Source organism: Urocitellus parryii, chromosome 11 (assembly GCF_045843805.1).
Source record: "Urocitellus parryii isolate mUroPar1 chromosome 11, mUroPar1.hap1, whole genome shotgun sequence".
NCBI lineage: Eukaryota > Metazoa > Chordata > Mammalia > Rodentia > Sciuridae > Urocitellus > Urocitellus parryii.
In genome coordinates, this window is record NC_135541.1 from 17,151,857 (window position 1) to 17,177,325 (window position 25,469).

The following is a 25,469-nucleotide window of genomic DNA, read 5'->3' on the forward strand; positions in this document are numbered from 1 at the left end:
ATATTTTAGTTCTCGGCGGACACAACATCTTTGTTGGTATGTGGTGCTGAGGATCGAACCCGGGTCGCACGCATGCCAGGCGAGCGCGCTACCGCTTGAGCCACATCCCCAGCCCCTCACATGATTTTGTAAGAGCTAAATAATACTAAGCATGTAAAGCAAATACAGGGTGTTGTGGCACATGCCTATAGTCCCAGCAGTTTGGGAGGCTGAGGCAAGAGGATTTAGCTCAGTGATAGATTATCCCTGTATTTAATCTCTAGAACTGCAAAACAAAACAAACCAACCAACAAACAATACACGGGCTGGGGATGTGGCTCAAGCGGTAGCGCGCTCGCCTGGCATGCGTGCGGCCCGGGTTCGATCCTCAGCACCACATACCAACAAAGATGTTGTGTTCGCCAAGAACTAAAAAATAAATATTAAAAATTCTCTCTCTCTCTCTCTCTCTCCCCTCTCTCACTCTCTCTTTAAAAAAAAAAAAAAACAATACACATATATGTTAGAGTGTCTAGCACATAATAGAAGATAGCTGTTATGCCAAACTTCTGGAGGATTCCTAAACAATACTAGCAAGAATGAACTATTAGATCCTTAGGGAAAGTAGGAAACTAGTAATTTGGAATTTAAAATTTGGTGAAGGACTGGAGATACAGCTCAGTTAGTAGAGTGCTTGCCTTGCATGTACAAGGCCCTGGGTTCAATCCCCAGCACCACAATAAAATAAAATTTGGTGAAGACTTGTTTATTAAATAACTGACTTTTTTTTCCATTTTCAGATGCAAGCACTATAGAAGCAAATGAGGATATGGAAATTGCTTACCCCATAACTTGTGGAGAGAGCAAAGCCATTCTCCTCTGGAAGAAGTTTGTATGTCCAGGAATAAATGTGAAGTGTGTTAAGGTAATTGTCTTCTTGCTGAGATGTTTCAGGACTTTTCCTTTTCAAAGGGTGTTGTTTCAGTGCCTCCTCTCTCTCTTCCACCAAATCTTTTTTTTTTTTTTTTTCCTTTTTCTGCAGTTTTGGGGATGCAACCCATGGCCTTGAACATGCTAGGCAAGCTCTACCACTGAGCTACACTCCCAGCTCCTAATCAATGTTTTTGATTTTATAGCTGTTGTTCTATCATTTCACAGTAGAAAAAATAAGGGTTGACCTGTATTTAAGTCCTATTGGAATATAAGTCCTATGAGAGTAGAAGACTTACCTGTTTTGTTCACTACTATAAATCCAACCTTTAAAATGTTCCTTTTTTTTTTTTTTTTTTTCCTTCCTTTTTGGATCTGGGGATCAAACCTAGGGCCTTATACATAATAAGCATACAACTACCACTAAGCTATATACCTAGCTTGAATGGTCCATGATGTATAATAGATAATCAATAAATATTTGTTCAATGAATGACTAACTGGATGACCTTGACCAAGTTTTTTTTTTTAATTGATTGACCTTTATTTTATTCATTTATTTGTATGTAGTGCTGAGAATCGAACCCATTACCTCACACATAATAGGCAAGTGCTCTTCCTCTGAGCCACAACCCCAGCCATTGACCAAGTTTTTTAATATTTCAGAGCCTCATCCTAAAATCGAAATAATCATATGTGTGTGTGTATGTGTGTGTATGTATGTATATATACACACGTATATATGTATTTTTACACATATCAATATCTATAATGCAAAACTGCTAGTTTAAATCAGATAATATATGTAAATGCCTTATACTAGTATGTATTGTGGAAGAGTTTATTCAAAATTATTATTTATAAAAATAATCTTTACAAGAGCATAATGTGAACAGAATTGTTCATTCTGTCTGTCACCAATAAAGACAGAATGAACAATTTTGTTCACATTATGCTCTTGATTGGTGGCTACATCAGTATCCATAGATACTAGTTATTACAATGGCATCATCCTAGATTAATTAGGATTACAGAATTTCAAGGCTCTGCAGTGCTGTTGTTTTCTACCACACTTGTTCTTTCCACCATCCTGAATCTTGACCTTTAGGATGGATAGATTATTTCAGTTAATTTCCTCAGCCTTTCCAACACTAGAACAAACTTCTGGATTCAAAGTTTAAGTCGATAGTAGATACTAATCAATTCATTTTCTATCTGGGCATTGTTTTGTATGTAACAAATAGAGTTATCATTTCATTCTTTTCCCTCTTGACTTGCCTAAATTGACATTGAACTGCTTTGGACTTTTTTTTTTTTTTAACTTTAGTTCAATGATCAGTTGATCAGCCCCAAGCATTTTGTTCATCTGGCTGGCAAGTCCACTCTGAAGGACTGGAAGAGAGCCATTCGTCTGGGTGGAATCATGCTTAGGTAAGATCTAGCACACACCTTTCAACAAACTTTGGGGCACTTAATTGTGGTAGGTCTTTTCCTCTTTACTTTGAGGTTTGTATTCTGTCTGAAGGATTGGCTTGAACATTCCATGCATTATTTGTTCTTTGTCAATTTGTTGTGTTTTTGGGGGGTGCTGAGGATTGAACTCAGGGGCACTGTACTACTGAACTACATTTTCAGACCTTCTTTTTAATATTTTTTTAGTTGTTGGTGGACTTTTATTTTATTTATTTATATGCAGTGCTGAGAATAAAACCACGTGTGTTAGGCAAGGGTTCTACCACTGAGCTACAACTCGCTCCCAGCACCTTCTTATTTTTTATTTTGAGACAGGGTCTTTTTTTTTTTTTTTAATTTTATTTTATTTTTATGTGGTGCTAAGGATCGAACCCAGCGCCCCGCGCATGCCAGGCAAGTGCATTACCGCTTGAGCCACATCCCCAGTCCTTGAGACAGGGTCTTGCTAAGTTGCTTAGGGGCTCACTAAATTGATAACACTGGCCTTGAACTTGTGATACTTCTGCCTCAGCCTTCTGCGTCTCTGGGATTACAGGCATTGGATACCATGTCCAGCTCATCAAGTTGTTCTTTTTTTTTTTTTTTTTTGCTGTTGAACCCAGGAGCACTTAACCACTGAGTCACATCTCCAGCCCTTTTAAAAATTTTATTTAGAGACAGGGTCTTGCTGAGTTGCTTAAAGCCTCACCAAGTTCCTGAGACAAGCTTTTAATTATCAATCCTCCTATATCAGCCTCCCAGACTGTTGGGATTATAGGCGTGCAACACTGTGCCTGGCTATCAAGTTGTTCTTAATCCTTTTTCTTTCTTTTTTTTTTCTTCTTCTTCTTCTTTTTTTTTTTTTTGAAGTGCTGGGGCTCAAACCAGATCCTCATGCTTGCCAGGCAAGCCCTCTATCACTGACCTACTTCTTCTCAGCCCCCAACTTGTTCTTAAACCTCTGAGAGAGTCAGGCATAGTGACATACACCTGTAATCCTAGAATATTAGGAGGCTGAGGCAGAAGGATCACAAGTTTGAGGCCAGCCTGGGCAACTTAGTGAGACCCTATCTCAAAATAAAAAGAGGTGGGAATGTATTTCAGTGGTAGAGAGTCCCTGAGTTCAATCCCCAGTGTTACCAAAAAAAGAAAAAAAAGTTGGATAGATCAGATACTCTCTTGGCAGAGAAGCTCTGAGTAGATGACAGTCCTGTTTGAATCCACCAAACAGAGAAGTCAAAGAGCAAGTGAAACAACCATGCAGCAGTGTAGGCTGTTCGACAAATCCTGGGATAATCTGGTGAAGTAGAAGGGTGCTTGAGCATTAACAGTTACACACAACAAATGCAATCCTCACCATCGATGTACCCCAGAAATAAACATCAGAATGTCTAATATTCTGCACTCTCACCCCTTTTTTTGTAAAAAGTTTACCATTGTAGTTTTTCCCTCTTGAATATTAGCATTAGTTGGTATTCCTGGAACATTAAACTGCTGATAGAAAAATTTTAAATGTCAAGAATTACAAGTTGTCTATAGAACATGTATCAAGAGTCTTGAAAATATCTTATCCTTTGTCTTCTTAATTATTTAAAAAAAAATCTATCCTAAGGAAAATCTATAATCTTTGTAGAGATTTAAGCATAAATGTTTTTATTGTAACATTTTTTATGGTAAAAATTATAGTCTGCTTTAATATATAGTCAAGGGACTTCTAAAGTAAATTATGACTTGTCAGAAATCTGTACGAATATATATTATGGATTGTTTTTCAGTCATTAAAATATATTTGAAGAGTTTCACATGGAAAAATGCTTATGAAGTAATGTGAAAAAGACAAATATAAAACTGACTAAATGGGATATGGGGTGTAGCCCAGTGGTAGAGCACTTGCCTAGCATACATGAGGTCCTAGGTTCTATACCCAGCATTGCAAATACTTTTTTTTTAAAATAAGGATAAGGAAAATTGCCAGGCACGGTGGTGTACACCTCTAATCCCAGTAGCTCAGGAGGCTGAGACAGGTGGATTGTGAGTTCAAAGTCAGCCTCAGCAAAAGTGAATTGCTAAGCAACTCAGTGAGACCCTGTCTCTAAATAAAATACAAAAATAGGACTGGGGGCTGCTGGAGTTGTGGCTCAACACTAGAGCACTCACCTCGCATGTGCAAAGCCCTGGTTTCTATCCTCAATACCACATAAAAATAAATAAAATAAAGGTATTGTGTCCAAATACAACTAAAAAAATAAATATTTAAAAAAAATAGGGCTGGGGATGTGGCTCAGTGGTCAAGTGCCCCTGAGTTAAATCTCCAGTACGCTCTCCCCACCCCCCCAAAAAAAGAGAAAAGATTAAATATGTGACTTATCAATGTTAAAACACATACACAGGGGCTGAGGTTGTGGCTCAGTGGTAGAGCGCATGCCTAGCATGTATGAGGCACTGGGTTCAATATCCAGCACCACATTAAAAATAAATAAATAAAGGTATTATTAAAAAAAACAAAAACATACACTGAGCTGTGGAGTTAAGTGGTAGAGTGCTTGCCTGGCATGCACAAGGGCTTGGATTCAATCCCCAGCACTGCAAACAACAAAAGCAAATAATAATAATAATAATAATAATAATAATAATAATAATAATAAATAATAATAATAATAAAAACCCCACATATTTTCATACACATAAGTAAAACTTAGTGGCAGAAAATATGTGGAAATACTGGGGAGTGATATTGGCCAGGTACTGTGGCATATGCCTGTTATCTCACCAACTCAGGAGCCTGAGGCAGGAGAATTGCCATCTCAAGACCAGCCTCAGCAAGTTAGCAAATCCCTATCTCCAAATACATAAAAAGGACCTATGATGTTGCTCAGTCATAAAGTACCCCTGGGTTCAATTCCCAGGACCAACTAAAAGAAAAGAAGAAAATATGCTAAACATGTTGACATTGTCTGTTTATGAATTTAACCCAGGTGTACATTATCACTGAGCCACATCCCTCCCCCTTTTATTTAATTTTATTTATTTATTTATTTATTGGTACTGGGGATTGATCTCAGGGGCACTCAGCCACTGAGCCATATCCCCAGCCCTACTTTGTATTTTATTTAGAGACTCACTGAGTTGCTTAGTGCCTCGCTTTTGCTGAGTCTGGCTTTGAACTCATGATCCTCCTGCCTCAGACTCCTGATCCCCTTGGATTACTTATTATTTTTGAGACAGGATCTTACTAAGTTAACTGGGGCCTTACTAAGTTACTGAAGCTGGCTTCGAACTTGCAGTCTTCCTGTGTAGCGTTTTTTTAAAAAAAGGCAAGTCATTTTCTTTATAGTTTTCTATATTTTCCATGGAAAATATTAATTTTTTTTCCTTTGTGTTGCTGGGGATTAAACCCAGGGCTATGTGTATGCTAGGCAACTGCTCTATTTCAGAGCTACACTCCCAGCTCATATATTTTCTTCATATATTATTTTTATATTCAGAAATACATAATCATTTTTAAAAAATTAATTCCAAGGAGCTGGAGTTGTGGCTCAGCAGTAGAGCACTCACCTAGCATGTCTGAGGCCATGGGTTCGATCCTTAGCACCACATAAAAATAAATAAATAAAATAAAGCTATTGTGTCCAACTACAACTAAAATATAAATATTAAAAAAAAAAGTTAATTCCAGGAATAAGCCAAACTCAGAAGGTCAAGGGTCATATGTTTTCTCTCCTGTGGAGGCTAAAGAGGAAAAAAAAAAAAGAAGGGTGGAAGGCAGGGTTCTCAAGAAATCAAAGAGAGGGCTGGGGATGTGGCTCAAGCGGTAGCGCGCTTGCCTGGCATGCGTGCGTTCCGGGTTCGATCCTCAGCACCACATACAACAAAGATGTTGTGTCTGCCGAAAACTAAAAAAATAAATATTAAGAAATCAAAGAGAGGGCTGGGGCTGTAGCTCAGTGGCAGAGCCGCTTGCCTAGCACATGTGAGGCACTGGATTTGATCCTTGGCACCACATAAAAATAAATAAATAAAGATATTGTGTCCATCTACAACTAAAAAAAAAAAAATCAAAGAGGGCTGGGGTTGTGGCTCAGCAGTAAAGCATGTACCTAGCACATGGTGAGGCCCTGGGTTCGGTCTTCAGCACCGCATAAAAATAAAAAAGAAAATAAAGGTATTGTGTCCAACTACAACTAAAAAATAAAAATATTAAAAAAAAATCAAAGAGATCAGTAAAGAAAGGATTCAGAGGATGAAAGAAGGGGAGGAAGGGATGAAGTACCAGGAAGTGATACTGGCCAAATTATATTTTTATATTGTGTGCATGTATGAATATGTAACAATAAATCCTGCCTTTATGTAAAACTATAATATACCAATAAAAAATGTTGAAAGAGCCTGTAATTCCAGCGGTTCAGGAGGCCAACTTTGATCGAAAGTTCAAAGCCAGCCTCAGCCAAAAAGCGAGGCACTGTGCAACTCAGTGAGACCCTGTTTCTAAATACAAAATAGGGCTGGGGATGTGGCTCAGTGGCTGAGTGCCCCTGAGTTCAATCCCTGGTACCCAATAAAAAAAAGGTCTGGGGATATAGCTCAGTGGTAAATCCCCCCTGGGTTTAATCCCGAGTTAGCCCCAACCCCCACACACACAAAAAAAATAAATAAATAAAAGAAGAAGAAAAAGAGAAAGCCAAGTGACATTCTACCATAGAGTTTACTATAATTAAAATACCCTATGGTTTTTGCTCATGGCCTATAATAACAATGTCTGTGGATACAGTTATAAGGACATTTTCCAGAGAGTGTTTAGCATAATCAACTTTACTCTTTATCTATTTCTAGGAGAGTTGTTGTCAATTTTTTTTAATTTGATTTATTTTTCTTTTCACGGTGCTGAGGACCAAACCCAGGGCTTCACACGTAGTAGGCAAGCATTCTACCACTGAGCTACATCTCCAGCCCCTATTTTTTCTTTTTCTTTTTGGTACTGGGTATTAAACTCAAGGGCACTTGACCACTGAGCCACATCCCCAGCCCTATTTTGTGTTTTATTTAGAGACAGAGTCTCATTGAGTCGCTTAGCACCTCACCATTGCTAAGACTGGCTTTGAACTCCCCATCCTCCTGTCTCAGCCTCCCAAGCCACTTGGATTACAGGAGTGTGCCACTCCCCCAGCTCTTTTTCCTTTTTTTTAATGAAAGAAGTTTACCGAAACTTTATGTCTCTAAAAGTAGTAACAAATTTTTCTAATCTAGGATTACTAACATGTCAGAATCTCATCCAAAAATTCAGATATCCCTGAGGCATTTCTCAGTTGTGCTGAGATTTGAAGTAGTATTTTCCCTTTTCAGATTTGGTTTCAGTGACATTCTTAGTATATACCTGAGCTTAGTGATTATAGCAAGTAGAAGAGAGTATTCAAAATGAGTAAACTCAGGCTGGGGATGTGGCTCAAGCGGTAGCGCGCTCGCCTGGCATGCGTGCGTCCCGGGTTCGATCCTCAGCACCACATACCAACAAAGATGTTGTGTCCGCCGAGAACTAAAAAATAAATGATAAAAATTCTCTCTCTCTCTCCCTCCTCTCTCACTCTCTCTTTAAAAAAAAAAAAATGAGTAAACTCAGAAGAAAAGTGCTGATAAATATGGGCAGGCTCAATGAAAAATTTGTAGTCCCAATTAGAATTTTTGCAACCTAATGATTTCTAATACTATTAGGTTTTATTAATTTACTTAGTGGGCTAAGCAGTGTTGTCTCTATTTGTCCCTAAGGCCCAGGTTTTTGTTTTTGTTTTTTTGATACTGGGGATTAAACTCAGGGGCACGTGGGGCCCTTGACCACTGAGCCCCAGAGACCCAGAGCTACAGAGCCACAGAGCCACAGACAGAGTCTTCCTGAGTTGCTTAGTGCCTCGCCATTGCTGAGGCTGGCTTTGAACTCGTGATCCTCCTGCCTTATCCCTCTGAGCTGCTGGGATTAAAGGCATGCGCCACTATACCTGGCCAGTTTTCTCTTTTAAATGAAGTGCAGGCTAAACTGGTACTTATTTCTCTTTCCACAGGAAAATGATGGACTCTGGACAGATTGATTTTTACCAACATGATAAAGTTTGCTCCAATACCTGCAGAAGCACCAAATTTGATCTTCTGATTAGCAGTGCAAGAGCTCCAGTGCCAGGACAGCAGACAAGTGTGGTGCAGACACCCACTTCGGCCGATGGTAGGGGGTAGGAAACCACCTGAAAACCCGCTGTGTTTTTCAGCAGTACTTTCCCTCTCTTTTCTCCTTTGTGTTTCTTAATTTCAATTCTTGTGAGCATTGATATGCTTTGTGCTAAGGTATGGTAATCTTGGATGGGATTCTATGTCTTGGAAACAGATCTCTTTTTTTTCCTCTAAATAATTCTTATTGGCCAGATCTTCTTCCTTGTTTCTTCTTAGAATGCCTGGTAAGCATTAGAAAGATGGTTCAATAGTTAACACTTATCCAGTGGTTTCACTTTGGTGCCTCTGGGCATATCAAGGTTGAAATTAGACTGTTCTGAAAATCCTTTGCACTATTAGAGGTGAAGACAGCAGGGTAGATTAGAATGATGAAAAGTTTTCAACTGTTGAACTGAGATTTATCAGTGTGTCATTGACTGGGCTGGACTATGAAGAGCCTGTCACAAGTCTTAGAGAGCTCTGCCTGGGTGGGCTCCAGATTACCAACATGAGGCTTCCTCACAGATGAATGGGATGGGCACACACTTCAGTCTTTTCGAATTTGGACCTAAGGCTCCTCGCCATCCAGCAAAGATATAACTTTATGGGAAAGATTATTCAAAAGGATTTAATCAGCCCAACTGGAGACTTAGCCATAGTTGAATAAAATCTGTCTCAACTACTATCATAAACTTATAGATATGCCTGATAATAATCACAGAATGCTCAAGGATCTAAAAGGTTAGGGAAGTACTGTTTTTGAAAAATGATCTCTTGGGCTGGGGATGTGGCTCAAGAGGTAGTGTGCTCACCTGGCATGCGTGGGGCAAGGGTTCTATCCTCAGTACCACATACAAGCAAAGACGTTGTGTTCGCCGAAAACTAAAAACTAAAAAAATAAATATTAAAATTCTCTCTCTCTCTCTCTCTCTCTCTCTCTCTCTCTCTCTCTGTCCTTCTCTCTCTTAAAAAAAAAAATATTTGGATTGGTTCACATTTACCATTCCTTTCATGTATTAAAAAGAAAGAAAGAAAGAAAGAAAAATGATCTCTTTACTTTTAATTTTGGCCAGCCCTAATATTCTATGAGTAAACACTGGGAAAGTAGAAGACAAATCTCTTGGAACCTAAATTCCCTTCAAAAAATATAAAATATCTAGCAGTTTGTATTTTTGCACACATGACTCACTTGAAAAGCAAAAAATGCTTTGAAATGTTTTCCTTTTATTTGGCCCAAACTCCTTTACTTCTTTATCCATATTAACATTATTCTTTTGTTTGATTATTGATATCCTCCTGTGTGTATAGTCCACACTTGTCTATATTGCTTGCTAGATTAATTTGATTTTTCTCCATTCTCTTTGTTTTAAAGCAATTTATAGCGGGGATTTTGTTCTTCTCTATCAATCTGTTGTTCATGGATCTCTCTCTCTCTCTCTCTCTCTCTCTCTCTCTCTCTCTCTCTTTATTGGTACTGGAAGTTGAACCCAGGGATATTTTACCACTGAGTTAGATCCTTAGCCCTTTTTATTTTTTGAGACAGAATCTCTTTTAAGGGCCTCACTTAATTGCTGAGGATGGCCTCAAATTTGGCAATCTTGCTTTAACTTCCCAAGTCACTAGAATTATAGGCATGTACCACTGCACCCAGTTGATCTCTTACCTGATTTCTTGAGTCTCCATTTCTCTTGCCTCTTTTTCACAGGCTGATATAGGTAAGCAGTAATAAACTTAGATATTCTAAATGCTTAGTATCAAATGTGTTTGTAGGCAAAGCTTCCTACTTTTACATAATTTAAGGTTCTCCTCATCCAATTAAGTGGTTAGCCTGGTGATCATGCTTATATTCAATCTCTTTCAAAAGCAGATTGACCTTTCGTGATTTTATTTTTTCATTTTATTACTATTATTATTATTATTTTGATACCGGGGATTGAACCCAGGGGCACTTAACCACTAAACCACATCCCCAGCCCTTTTTTATATTTTTGTTTAGAGATAGGGTCTTGCTAAGTTACTTAGGGCCTCACTAAGTTGCTGAGGCTGGATTTGAATTTATAATTCTCCTGAGCCACTGTGATTACAGGTGTGTACCACTGTTCGCAGCTTCCTTTCATGATTTTGTAAGTTATCTGCCTATCTTTCCCTCCTACCCCATTCTTTTTTCTTTTCTTTCTTTCTTTTTTTTTTTTTTCTGTGCTGGGGAATGAACCTAGGGTTTCACACCTGCTAGTGCTAGGCAAGTGCTCTGCAATTGAGCTACATTCCTAGCAATCTTTCCCTTTGTATTCAGAGTAAAAAAGCCTTTCTTTTGCAAGGCAGGTTTTCTTTAGAAAATCCAATAATCATCCTAGCTTGCTTAAGAGTCTAGTTCTTTTTTTTTTTTTTTTAACAGTTTTTTTTAAAGAGAGAAAGAGAGAGAGAGATAGAGGAAAGAGAATTTTTTAATATTTATTTTTCAGTTTTTGGCGGACACAACATCGTTGTTTGTATGTGGTGCTGAGGATCGAACCCGGGACGCACGCACGCCAGGCGAGCGAGATACTGCTTGAGCCACATCCCCAGCCCTTTTTTTTTTTTTTTTTTTTTTTAGTACTGGGAGTTGAATTTGGGGGCATTTGGCTACTGAACCACATCTCTAGCCAAATTTTGTTATTTTTTGTAGAAACAGGGTCTCACTGGATTGCTTAGTGCCTCACTTTTTAAAAAATATTTATTTATTTACTTTAGTTTTAGGTAGACACAATATCTTCATTTTATTTTTATGTGATGCCTCACGCGTGCTAGGCGAATGCTCTACCTCTGAGCCACAACCCAAGCCCAGTGCCCCACTTTTTTGCTGAGGCTGCCTCAGCCTCCCCAGCTGCTGGGATTGTAGGCGTACACCACCATGCTCAGCTAGGAGTCTAGTTCTTAAAGCATGGGCCTGCAGGCAAGAAGTGAGCATGTTTGTTTGTTTGTTTATTTATTTATTTATTTAATACCAGGGATTGAACCCTTGGGTGTTTAACCAATAAGCCACATCCCCAGCCTTTTTTTTTTTTTGTACTGGTGATTGAACTTGGGGGCACTCGACCACTGAGCCACATCCCCAGCCCTAATTGTGTATTTTATTTAGAGACAGGATCTCACTGAGTTGCTTAGCACCTTGCTAAATTGTTGAGGCAATTGTGATGCTGAGGCAATTGTGTTGAGGAACTTGTAATCCTCTTGCCTCAGCCTCCCAAGCCACTGGGTTTATAGGTGTGTGCCACTGCGCCTGGCCTTATGTTTTATTTTGAGACAGGGCCTCGCTCAGTTGCTTAGGTTCTTGCTAAGTTGCTGAGACTGGCTTTGAACCTGCTATCCCCCTGCCTCAGTCTCCTGATTCAGGCATATACCACCGCACCTGACAAGGCGAGCATGTTAAAATAACATGGGCTGTGTGTCTGTATAAGATAGAAGGCAGCTATAGCTTTTGCATAAAATTCACTGGCCTCACATGTAACGGACTTCTTTTAGGTAGCATCACACAGATTGCCATCTCAGAAGAGAGCATGGAAGAGGCAGGACTGGAATGGAACTCGGCTCTCACCGCTGCTGTCACCATGGCCACAGAGGAGGGTGTGAAAAAAGACTCTGAGGAAATTTCAGGTACTTTTCCATATCTTGTATGGGGTTTTTGTTTGTTTGTTTTTTATTTTATTTTATTTTTTTGCTACTGGGAATTAAACCCAAGGGAGCTTAATCACTGAGCTACACTCCAGCACCTTTTATTTTTTATTTTGAGACTGGATCTCACTCAGTTGCTTAGGGCCTGACTAAATTACTGAGGCTGGTCTTGAACTTGTGATCATCCTGCCTCAGCCTCCCAAGTTGTTAGGATTATAGGCATGCACCACCATGCTTGTATCCTGTAGGTTTTTATGACCCTTATCATCACTATGATTATGGACAAAGAAGGCTTTTTAGTTTGAATAATACTAACCATAGTTAAACATCTTATTTTAATCCATGAAGTTGCCCTTCAGAGTCACATTTTATACATGAAGATTTGGAAAGGTTCAGCAACTTGCCTAAGATGAGCCACACAACCAATAGGTGTAAGAGCTGAAATCAGCTGTTTGACTCTGTGTTCTATATTTTCCCTCCTATCAAATTGCCCCCAACTTTGGCACATTTCTTCAAACTTAAGGATGTCCAGAGGAATCAGTGGCACATGCCTGTAATCCCAGCAGTTTGGGAGGCTGAGGCAGGAGGATTGCAAGTTCAAAGCCAGCCTCAGCAATTTAGCGAGGCCCTAAGTAACTCAGTGAGACCCTTTCTCCAAATAAAATAAAATTTAAAAATGGGGTGGGGTGGGGCTGGGGATATTGCTCAATGGTTAAGTGCCCCTGGTTCAATCCCCGATACAAAAAAAAAAAAAGGATCTCTGAAGGCAAAATTAGATAGCGTGTGGTGCAGAGGACGGGGATTAATGATTTACTTAGAGGGGATCAGAGAGGCTTAATATCGTTCTTCATTTATTAATTCATCTAATAAACATTTAATTGGTAATTATGTTGCAAGATTCTAGGTGCATAAATGAAAAGTCATGGCAACCTCCCTCAGGGAACTTTTTTTTTTTTTAATATTTTTTTAGTTGTAGATGAACTCAATACCTTTATTTTATGTGGTGCTGAGAATCAAACCCAGTGCCTCACACGTGCTAGGCAAGCGTTCTACCACTGAACCCACAACCCCAGGCTCCCTCAGGGAGCTTATAGTGCTATCTATCCAATAAGGGAGAGTATATCTTTTAATTAATATTTAGTTTAATATCTTTATTATTTTAACTTAATAATATTAAATATTATCCAACTTAAAATTAAATTTGAATGTAATCAATACTTAATAATAAATATTTAATGTTTAGCATTTCGCTTACTCTCTTTATTAGAAGAAAATCTTTTTCTTTTTTGTTTTTTAATTTTTTAATTTATTTAATTATCTGTTTTTATAGACAGAGCCATAACAAAATAAGGGTATGACAAATTGAGGCAAGCTCCTAAGTGACTGAAGGGGCCAAATAATTAAGTAACAACTCAGGAAGGCAGCTAGTGTCCCAAAGTTCTTTCCCTTTTTCCAGTAACAACCCAACAAGAAATCCTTTTGAATTGAAATAATTTTGAATTAAACATTGTAGAGATGTGCCTAGGTAGCTTTCTTTGTTTACCCTCTATCTTATCCTCTTGTGCCAGAGGACACATTGATGTTTTGGAAAGGAATAGCTGATGTAGGCCTGATGGAAGAGGTTGTCTGCAACATACAGAAGGAAATAGAGGAGCTCCTAAGGGGAGTTCAGCAGCGGCTCATCCAGACTCCCTTCCAGGTCACAGGTGAGTGCACTGATCCTAACAACAGTGGTCATTTATCAAATACTCAACAACTGTGGGCAGGTCCTTTTAGTCTCACAGCAACTCTGAAGTACAAATATCATTATCTCCATTTTACAGATAAGGAAAATAAGGCTCATAAAAATTAAGTCACTTGTTTAAAGTTCATAACTGGGTTTTAAACTCGGGTCTGGCTATGTTTTTTCTACATGTAGTTTTTCCTTTATAAATAGTGCCAGAAAGAAGCACTTTCTCCATACCCCTGCCCCATGTTCATTCTCTAACTCACGAATCTCTCTCTATTGTATATATATGAATGTGTGTGTGTGTATGCTTGATCTTAGCCAAAAGGCTGAGAAGCAATGTGTGTGTATATGTGTGTGTGTGTGTGTGTAAGTCTGAAAATTAGAAAAATCCATCTGGTTTTAGATGATGATGATGATGATGATTAGTTTTGGTACTGGGTATTGAACAAAAGGTACTTTACCACTGAGCTACATCCCCAATCCTTTTTAAACTAGGTTTCACTAAGTTCCAACTTGTGATCCTTTAGCTTCAATAGAAGTAGTCAGAGTATGAGTAGTAGGATTTATATTTTTAAAAGATCACTCTGGTTGCTCTCTGGAGAGTTTATGGGTCATAAGTGGAAATAAGAAGATGAACTGGGAGAGTTTAAAGGATTAGTCCAAGCAAAAAATGAAGCTGAGGGACTGGGGTTGTGGCTCAGCAATAGAGCACTCGCCTAGCATGTGCAAGGTCCTGGGTTCGATCTTTGGCACCACATATAAATAAATAAAATAAAGCCATTGTGTCCAACTACAACTAAAAAATAAATATTAAAAAAAATGAAGCTGAGGACTGGGGCTATATCTCAGTGGTGGAGTATTTGCCTAGCATGCACAAGGTCCTGGATCCAATCCCCAGCACCAGAAAATAAAAAGAGGAGAAAAAAGAATAGAGGAATTCTATGGATTCAGTGCAATCTCAATAAAATTCCAGTGGGATTTAAAAAAAATAATGAAGCCAGGCATGGTGGTACACAACTGTAATCCTAGCAACTCAGGAAACTGAAGCAGGAGGATCACAAGTTCCAGGCCAACCTTGGCAACTTAGGGGAGACACTGTCAAAATTTTAAAATTTTGGGGGCTGGGGATGTGGCTCAGTGGTAGAGAACTAGCCTAGATGTGCAAGGCCCAGAGTTCATCCCCAGCACTGAAAAAAAAAATCAAATATTTATGTATTTATTTTGATCTATTTTTAAATTTATATTTATTTATTTATTTTTAAAATTTTGGTACCGGGGATTGAGCCCAGTGCTGCTTAATCACTGAGCCACTTCCCCAGCCTTTTTTTTTTTTAATTTTATTCAGACACAGGGTCTTGCTGAGTTGCTTTGGGACCTGACTAAATTGCTGAGGCCGATTTGAACTTGTGGTCCTCCTGCCTCAGCCTCCTGAGCTGCTGGGATTATAGGTGTATAATAACACCCAGCCTAACAACTCTTTTTACCCCCTGCAATACTAGGGATTGAACCCAGGACCACATGTATAAGCTATGTTTCCAGCCCATTTTACTTTTTTGTTTGGCCTTGGACTTATAGTCCTCCTTCCCCAACCTCCCAAGTAGCTAGGATTGCAAGCATGTGCCACCACACACAGCTACTGACAAAATTTTCAAGAACTTTTATAGACCATGTGGGCACAGTGACTCTGAAGGCTAAGACAGGGGGATTGCAAGTTTGATACTAGCCTCAGTCCTTTTTTGTCTCAAAAAGGACTGGTGATGTATCTCAGTGGCAAAACACCCATGGGTTCAATTTCCCATTTCAAAGAAAAGAAAAGTTTTCTAAAAGGGAATAGAGATAATACTTTGTGTGTGTGTGTGTGTGTATGGGGGGTGGTGGTACTGGGGAATGAACCCAGGGCCTCAAGCATGCCAGGCAAGCACTCTACCACAGAACTATATCTCCAGCCCCAGAAGTAATACTATTAATAATAATATTGGGGGCTTGGGTTGTGGCTCAGCGGTAGAGTGCTCACCTAACACATGCGAGGCCCTGGGTTTGATCCTTAGCATGGCATAAAAATAAATAAATAAAATAAAGGTATTGTGTCTAACTACAACTAAAAATAAATAAATATTTATTTATTTATTTATTTATTTATTTTTTTTTTTTTAAGAGAGAGGGGAGAGAGGGAGAGAGAGAGAGAATTTTAATATTTATTTTTTTTTAGTTCTCGGCGGACACAACATCTTTGTTGGTATGTGGTGCTGAGGATCGAACCCGGGCCACTCGCATGCCAGGCGAGCGCGCTACCGCTTGAGCCACATCCCCAGCCCAATAAATAAATATTTAAAAAATAATATTGCATATCTGATAGAGTTAGTGGTGCATGCCTGTAATCCCGGTGGCTTGGGGAGCTGAAGCAAGAGGATCACAAGTTCAAAGCCAGCCTCAGCAACTTAGCGAGACCGGTTCAAAATAAAATATTAAAAAAGCAGCTGGGGAGCTGAGGATATAGCTCAATTGGTAGAGTGCTTGCCTTGCAGACACAAGGCCCTGTGTTTGATCCCCAGCACCCCTGCATCACACACAAACAACAACAACAAAAATGCTGGAAATGTGACTCAGTGGTTGAGTGCCCCTGGGTTCAATCCCTAGTATCAATAATAATAATAATAATATTGCATACCAGTCCTCACATGTGACACTTAAAATATATGTAAAATAGATATGAGGATTCACTGAGGGAGTGAAATGACCTACTGTAGGTCACACAGATAATAGCAAAACTAGAGTCAATGCTTAGCAGGGGTGAGGCCCTAGGTTCAATTCCCAGTACCAAAAGAACAACCATAAAACTAGCAAAACTAGTTTTCAAACTTAGGTCTTGGGGGCTGGGGATATAGTTCAGATGGTAGAATGCTTGCCTTTCATGTACAAGGCCCTGGGTTCTATCCCCAGAACCAAAAAAACAAAACAAATTTAGGTCTTATCTAGTCTAGCCACAACATTTTCTTTCTTTCTTTCTTTTTTTCTTGTCTTTTCTTTTTCTCTTCTCTTCTCTTCTCTTCTCTTCTCTTCTCTTCTCTTCTCTTCTCTTCTCTTCTCTTCTCTTTCTTCGGATTGAACCCCAGGGCACTTAACTACTGAGCCCTATCTCCAGACCTTTTTTTGTATTTTATTTTGAGATAGGGTCTAAGTTGCTAAGGCTGGGTTTGAATTTGCAATCCTCCTGCCTCGGCTTCCCAAGCTGCTGGGATTACAGGCATGTGCCACCATGTCTGGCAAGCCACCGTGTTTTCTATACTGAAAGTAAAAACTTATAACCAGACAGAGGATACATTTTTCTGATTTCTTTCTTTCTTTATATGGAAAGACATAAGTGTAACAATTAAATAAAAAAGCATTTATACATGTGATAAATCTTTGTATAGAAATTATTAAAATGCAATGAGGAAAATTTCATAATGTCTGGATTGTTTCATATTTATCAATAGCACAACAGGAAGCTGGTAGAACATTTGTTTTTTACTCTACAGGCATGTATTTTGTTTTAAATAGATGCTGCTGTTCTCAACAATGTGGCACATACCTTTGGCCTAATGGACACAGTTAAGAAGGTTTTGGACAACAGAAGGAACCAAGTAGAGCAAGGGGAAGAGCAATTTCTCTATACTCTGACAGGTGTGTATTTCTCTCCTTAGTACATATACTAATGTCCTTGAATCTTGCCATTTCCTTGTTAATGTTTGTTGAGACTGACTTTTTTTTTTTAATTTTATGTATCACATTTTGCTTTTTGCTTTTTGAAAAACAAACAATCCACCTGAGGGAAGGTGGATTAAAACAAAGGAAAAAAGAGGGAAGCCAACATCATGATCCTTCTGTATCTTTTGGAGAGGAGTAAGGTGTCTGCTAGATTGCTTCATTAATCAAATAATGTTGGTGACAGAAGACACAAATTAATCTTTGTCATTTTTTGAAACATTTTTCTAGTTGTAGATGGACACAATATCTTTGGATTTTTAAATTTTATTTTATTTATTTATTTTTTTAATATTTATTTTTAGGTGTAGATGGACACAACACAATGCCTTTATATTTTTATGTAGTGCTGAGGATCGAACCCAGGTCCTGCCCATGCTAGGCAAGCACTCTACCGCTGAGCCACCATCCCAGCCCTTGGGTTTTTTTAAATATTTATTTTTTAATTGTAGTTGGACACATATTTTTATTTTATTTATTTATTTTTATGTGGTATAAGGATCAAATCCAGGGCCTTGCACGTGCTAGGCGAGTGCTCCACTGCTGAACCACAACCCTATTTATTTATTTATTTATTTATTTATAAATTTAGAAACTTATTCTGCTTAATCCATGAGCTTTATATAGCTTTAGTTTAAAAAAAAAAGAGAGAGAGGGCTGGGGATGTGGCTCAAGTGGTAGCGCGCTCGCCTGGCATGCATGCGGCCCAGGTTCGATCCTCAGCACCACATACTGACAAAGATGTTGTGTCCGCCGAAAAACTAAAAAATAAATAAAATTCTCTCTCTCTCTCTCTTAAAAAAAAATAAAAATTTAAAAAAAAAAAGAGAGAGGGCTGGGGATGTGGCTCAAGCGGTAGCGCGCTCGCCTGGCATGCGTGCGGCCCGGGTTCGATCCTCAGCACCACATACCAACAAAGATGTTGTGTCTGCCGAGAACTAGAAAATAAATATTAAAAATTCTCTCTCTCTCCCCTCTCTCACTCTCTCTTAAAAAAAAAAATAAAAAAAAGAGAGAGAGAGGAAACAAAAATAGTAAAACAAAAATATTTTCCGAAAAACTAAAAAATAAATAAAATTCTCTCTCTCTCTCTCTCTTAAAAAAAATAAAAATTAAAAAAAAAGAGAGAGGAAACAAAAATAGTAAAACAAAAATATTTTCAAAGTCTGGGCTCTTTTAGCCTTCCAAATACAAGAGCTCTGAAAGTTGTATATAGCAATTGGAAGAACAAGACAAAAATATGAATGGATCTGTGACATTTTATAAAACAAAATTTTAGGTTAACTGAAGGATCCTTCCTTCAGTTTAATAATTGCTAGGTTGAAGTTTACCATGTAAAAAAAAAAGAGGGGGCATGAATTTACATTGCAAAAGATGTCCACAGTGTATTAGTGACATTCTTCTATTGACCACTGACATAAATTCATTTAGAGTGAAATATTTTAAGCCAAAAAAAAAATCCCTTTTTAAAAAAAGGGAGTTTAAGTATTGTTGGCATTCTCATGGTTCCTCTACACTCTCATGGCTATTCCCACAGGTTTGTTTTTTGTTTTGTCTTTTTCTCTCTTTTTTTTCCCCCTCTCTTTTTTTCTTTACTTTTTCTCATTTGAGTCTTACCACCATTTAAGTTATGCTTCCAACTTTGAATGGTTTGTAAGCTTTCCCAGAAATAAGACCACTGCTGAACTATCACAAAAGTATTAATTTATTTTTTTATGGGGTGCTGAAAATCGAATACAGTGCCTCACGCAGGTGAGGCAAGAGTTCAACCACTGAGCCTCAACCCAGCCCAAATCTTCGTCATTTTACATTATTATTTTTTATTTTTTATTTTTATTATTTTTTTTTAAAAGACACTTCTTTTTTTTTTAAATTTTAATATTTATTTTTTAGTTTTCAGCAGACACAACATCTTTGTTTGTATGTGGTGCTGAGGATCGAACCTGGGCCACACGCATGCCAGGCGAGCACGCTACTGCTTGAGCCACATCCCCAGCCCATTATTATTATTTTTTTAGAATAAACTGCATTCATAAAAATAAAACTTCATAAAAATATGGAAAGCTGGGGCTGGGGATGTGGCTCAAGCGGTAGCGCGCTCGCCTGGCATGCGTGCGGCCCGGGTTCGATCCTCAGCACCACATACCAACAAGAATTTTGTGTCCGCTGAGAACTAGAAAATAAATATTGAAAATTCTCTCTCTCTCTCTCTCTCTCTCTCTCTCTCTCTCTCTCTCTCTCTCTCTCTCTCTCCCCCTTCTCTCTTTAAAAAAAAAAAATATGGAAAGCTTTACAAAGTTGCGTGTGGTCCTTATGCAGGGGCCATGCTAATCGCTAATCTCTATATCATTCCAATTTTAGTATATATGCTATTGAAGCAAGCTCATTTTTACATTATTGATACTGCTTCTTTTGGTAGATATAAATTTTGCACCTTCACCATTATTTATGGTAGTCAGAAATTACAAGCACCTAGGTAATTTAACTCTTTTTACAATCAAGACTTTGTGATCATCTTCAAATTAGATCTTGTTTTTCTTTTATGGTACTGGGGCTTAAAATATTTTAACATTGACATGTTAAAATACTGTTGTTTGGGCTGGGGATGTGGCTCAAGCGGTAGCGTGCTCGCCTGGCATGCCTGCGGCCCGGGTTCGATCCTCAGCACCACATACCAACAAAGATGTTGTGTCCACCGAGAACTAGAAAATAAATATTAAAATTCTCTCTATCTATCTCTCGAGCTCTCTCTTTAAAAAAAAAAAATACTGTTGTTTTAAAAACATTGTTTTAATGGAGCTGGGGCTATAGCTCAGTGGCAGAGCACTTGCCTAGTATGTGTGAGGCACTGGGTTCAATCCTCAGCACCACATGAAAATAAACAAATAAAATAAAGGCATTCTGTCCATCTACAACTACAAAAAAAATTTAAAAAAACAAAATATTGTTTCAAGTTTATTTTTTTACATCTAGTTTATATATTTGTCATTGTTGTTGTTATTTGGTACTGGGGATAGAACTCAGAGGCCCTTTACCACTGAGTCACATTCCTAGTCCTTTTTCACTAAGTTGCCCAGGCTGTTCTCAAACTTGCAGTTCTCCTGCCTCCATCTCCAAAATTACTGGGATTATATGTGTGTGCTGCCACACCCAGATCTAGTTTGTATTTTAACTTCAGTTCACTGAGTTTTGTTCCCCCTGAGAATGCTAGGATGATCATTCTCCCTCTTGACTCTGTATAGATAATTGAGAGGATAAATGATCTGACAGAAAAGCCTAGAGTAGATCTCTTGTCATTTTACTACTAGCCTGGCACTTTCTCTTACCTTGAAACTTTAATCTATCAGCAGAATGGGTTTTTATTTTTTTGGGTACCAGGAATTGAACTCAGGGGCACTCAATCACTGAGCCACATCCCAGCCCTTTTTTTTGTATTTTTTTATTTAGAGACAGGATCTCACTGAGTTGCTTAGCACCTCACTGTTGCTTAGGCTGGCTTTAAACTCACAATCCTCCTGCCTTAGCCTGCCAAGCTGCCATGTTTACAGGGGTGTGCCACTGTGCCCAGCAGTGGAATGGTTTTTGTTAGAAATGTGGGCTTTTGGGGCTGGGATTGTGGCTCAGCGGTAGAATGCTCGCCTAGCACGGGCAGGACCCAGGTTCGATCCTCAGCACCACATAAAAATAAAAGCATTATTAAAAAAAAAAAAAAAAGAAATGTGGGCTTTTGCTGGGCATGGTAGTGCACACCCGTAATCCCAGCAATTTGGGAGGCTGAGGCAGGGGGATAGAACTGTTAAGACTTCTTTCAGACTGGGGATATAGCTCAGTTGGTAGAGTGCTTGCACAAGGCCCTGGGTTCAATCCCCAGCACCATAAGACTTCTTTCTTTTTCTTTTTTCTTTTTTTTTTTTTAAAGAGAGAAGGATAGATGGAGAGAGAGAGATATTTTTTTTTTAATATTTATTTTTTAGTCATTGGCGGACACAACATCGTTGTTTGTATGTGGTGCTGAGGATCGAACCCGGGCTGCACGCAAGCCAGACGAGCGTGCTACCGCTTGAGCCACATCCCCAGCCCATGACTTCTTTCAATTCTATAATTCTTAGAGAGTTATTCTGTAACTCACTTTAGACATCTCTGGGTTCATGGTAGACTGGCAATTTGGGTCACCAGCAAAGGAGTTTTCCAGTCAAAGTAGTTTTCCATCAAGGTAATTTTGATTTGAAGGACAGTTTGAGAGCCATTGTGTTTTTAGAATGATTCCAAATGTATTGTGCAGATACTTCTTATTTCATCTATAGACCTAGGCAGAAATATTTAAGCCAGAACACCAATTGGATGATCTTAGAGAAGTAGAAAATAGAATAGTGGTTGCCAGAGTCTGGGAAGGGTGTGAGGGAAGGAGGGTTGGAGAAAACATGGTTAATGGGTGTAGGGGTGCACTTGGATAGGAAAATAATTTCTAATGTTCTTTGGCACAGTAGGATCATTATGGTTGAAATCCATTAATTGAAATTTCAAAATAGTGAAGAGAGGAATTTTTTGGGGGGTGGGAGGTACCAAGGATTGAATATGGGGGCACTTAACCACTGAGCTATATCCCCAACCCTTTATTTTTATTTAGAGACAGGGTCTCACTAAGTTGCTTAGCGCTTTACTAAGTTGCTGAGGTTGGCTTTAAACTTGCAATCCTCCTGCCTCAGCCTCCTGAGCAGCTGGGATTACAGGCATGACCCACCATGCCCAACTGAAGAGAAGATTTTGAATATTTCTAACACAAAGAAATGGTATCTCTCTGAGGTGATAGATGTGCCAGTTACTTAATCTGATCATTGCATATTATATACATGTACTGAAATACCACCAGGACCCCATAAATATGTACAATTAGTACATATCAATAAAAGAGACTGGAGAAATAGGTCAGTTTTAGAGCATGTGCTTAGCATGCTTGAGGCCTTGGGTTTATCTTATTGGCACTGGGCATTGAACCCAGGACTGCTTTAAGCTTGAGCTACACCCCAGTCATTTTTGTTTTTAAATTTTGAGATATGGTCTTACTAAATTACCCAGGCTGGCCTCAAATTTGGCAATCTTCCTGTCTTAGCCTTCCAAATTGTTGGGATCACAGGTATACATCACTATGCCCAGCTAAAGCCTTGGATTTAAAACTTGTACTTGTGAAAAGGAAAAGAGAAAAAAGAAAAAAAAAGACCAGCTGGAGGCTTCTTTGGTTTGCATTTTGGTGATAGCTGACAAAATGCTGGAGGAGCTTTTAGAATTGAAAGTAGGATCACAGCTTGAAAAGATTCTGAACTGTTACCCTGCCTATAATTACACAAAGAAATGTAATTACTGGAGGGGTTTTAAAATCATCCAGTCTAGTCATTTTGAAAACAGTGGAGTCTCTTCTCTGAGGCTACATAGTGAATAAACCAGGGCAGGATTCCATGTCTCTTTATTCCCAGTTTAATGTTCCGAAGATTATACTTCCCACCACACAGTTTTTTGTTTTTGTTTTTTAACCCCATAGACTTGGAACGCCAGTTGGAAGAGCAAAAGAAGCAAGCCCAGGATCATAGGCTGAAATCCCAGACAGTTCAAAATGTGGTACTGATGCCTGTGAGCACTCCTAAGCCTCCAAAAAGGCCTCGGCTCCAGCGGCCAGCCTCCACCACCGTCCTGAGCCCTTCTCCTCCTGTGCAGCAACCTCAATTCACAGTCATCTCACCCATCACCATCACCCCAGTGGGTCAGTCATTTTCCATGGGCAATATTCCAGTGGCCACCCTCAGCCAGGGCTCCAGTCCTGTGACTGTCCACACACTGCCTTCTGGCCCTCAGCTCTTCCGATATGCCACAGTGGTCTCCTCTGCCAAGAGCAGCTCACCAGAAACAGTGACCATCCACCCTTCATCTAGCTTGGCACTGCTAAGCTCTACTACCATGCAGGATGGAAGCACCCTAGGCAACATGACCACCATGGTGAGCCCTGTGGAGCTGGTAGCCATGGAGTCTGGCCTGACCTCAGCACTCCAGGCAGTTGAAAGCACCGCAGAGGATGGGCAGACCATCATTGAAATTGACCCAGCCCCAGACCCTGAAGCTGAAGACACTGAGGGCAAAGCAGTCATCTTGGAGACAGAGTTGAGGACTGAGGAGAAAGTAGTGGCTGAGATGGAAGAACACCAGCACCAAGTCCACAATGTGGAGATTGTGGTCTTAGAGGATTGACTGGGGATCTCGGGGCCAGGAGATATGTTTTGGTTTGGAATTTTAATTATTTGTTTATTTTTATCATTGTCCCACTCATTTCCACATAGGATCCTTCCTTTTTTTTTTTTTTTTTAGAACAAAATTTCATTGTTATAACTGAAAATGTTGGATTCCTCCCACTTTCTCATTGAAAAATGGACAAAACAAACTGCCCTTCCACAGTTGAGAGAGAGTAGGTCGTTCAATGTCTTAATCATCTTACTCCATGAAAGTTATTTTTTTTAGGGGAGGCATCAAAATAACCAGAAACCCTTTCCAGACTAGTCTATCTGTGTACGCATGTGGTTTTATTCTTGTAAAGATGATTGACCAAACTCTAGAACACAGATCTGACACTGGAAGGCAACCCATTCACATGTGGATGCAGAAGTATGCTTTTTTTCTTTTTTTTTTTTTGTATCTTGGAAAGGATTCTCAGAGGGCAGTGCAAAACTCTGAAACAAAAAGAAGTTGAACTCTGCTTGGAGGGGAAGGTAGCATGGTAGCTGCAGCTTAAAAAGGGAAATGCTTTCACAAGGATAGGGCAAGGGAATTATCTTACCTACAAAGGTGCAACTGATATCACTTAAGATCTCTGAGGGTTGTTACTAGGGGTACCATTTGAAAAGAGGCCAGTAATAAGTGGAAGTGTACATTTTCACAGAGTAAGTGATAACAGTGGCCTGTGGCTTTGCTGAAATAGAAATCAAGGGACACTACAGCTGTGCTTTAAAGTTCAAGGTGATAGCTTCCTTGCCCCCCACTTTGTAGAAGCACTTACCCTCCTAACCTAGGATCAGTTCTTTCATTTGCAAAATGTGTGATGTGTAAATTGCTCTGGTCCTTAGAGTGTGGCTGCCTGTGGGTGGGACTCCAAGGCCATCATTTTTATTGCATGACTCCAGGAACAGGGGGAGTTCCTCATTCAGACCAGCTTCCATCTTTGATTGGGCCTTTCCCCCTCCTCCTCCTTGGCTTTGGAACCAAAAGCAGTCACTCATTTGGTGCTTCCTCTTGTTCTCCCCTCTACCCTCAATTCTTAATGACATCTGTCTTCTGGATCCCACGCTCTTCAGCTTTTTGGCTGATTTGGAGATCAGTGACAGGTGCCTGCCTGCCTTCATCTCCTTTTAGATTCATTTATACCACAGATGTTTCTGTGAGATACTGAGCTCATAAAAAAGCCTTAGGCTTGGCAGGGAAAACTGGTAACACCCCCAGTCTTTCCTGAGGCACCAACTAAATGTCTCCTCTTGAGTGAGCTGGACTCCCTGGGAAAGAAACATTATCTGTGACATTATATTATAGGAAATGTACCAGGAATGTCAATAGTAATGTCTTGTTTTTGTTTTGTTTTTGTTTTCCTAAATGTTGTTTGTATATTTAGAGCTGGCAATTTTTTTTTTTTTTTTTTGTGCTATGATTCCTTCTCTTTGACCGGTCCTCTTCAGTGTTTGGGATAAGAGTAGACCCTGTTTTTTTTTTTTTTTTTTTTATTTCTTTGACTGCATTGTTTACTGCACCAGGATAAAAT

General features: G+C 39.2%; 1 protein-coding gene and 1 non-coding gene across 2 annotated transcripts in view; one reads left to right on the plus strand and one right to left on the minus strand.

Moving 5' to 3' along the window:
- Gmeb1 (glucocorticoid modulatory element binding protein 1) overlaps positions 1–24,346 on the plus strand; it is a 44,468-nt gene extending 20,122 nt beyond the window's left edge. The window contains exons 4-10 of the mRNA XM_077791286.1: positions 780–904; positions 2,237–2,340; positions 8,412–8,569; positions 12,055–12,186; positions 13,773–13,910; positions 17,474–17,596; positions 23,214–24,346. Coding sequence (XP_077647412.1) covers positions 780–904; positions 2,237–2,340; positions 8,412–8,569; positions 12,055–12,186; positions 13,773–13,910; positions 17,474–17,596; positions 23,214–23,914 — 1,481 coding nt within the window. The 3' untranslated portion in view covers positions 23,915–24,346. The remainder of the gene's footprint in view (positions 1–779; positions 905–2,236; positions 2,341–8,411; positions 8,570–12,054; positions 12,187–13,772; positions 13,911–17,473; positions 17,597–23,213) is intronic.
- Positions 19,952–20,058, minus strand: LOC144249421 (U6 spliceosomal RNA). Its single transcript, XR_013342218.1, has one exon. It is a non-coding gene; the product is annotated as a U6 spliceosomal RNA (small nuclear RNA).
- Positions 24,347–25,469: the final 1,123 nt, after the last annotated feature.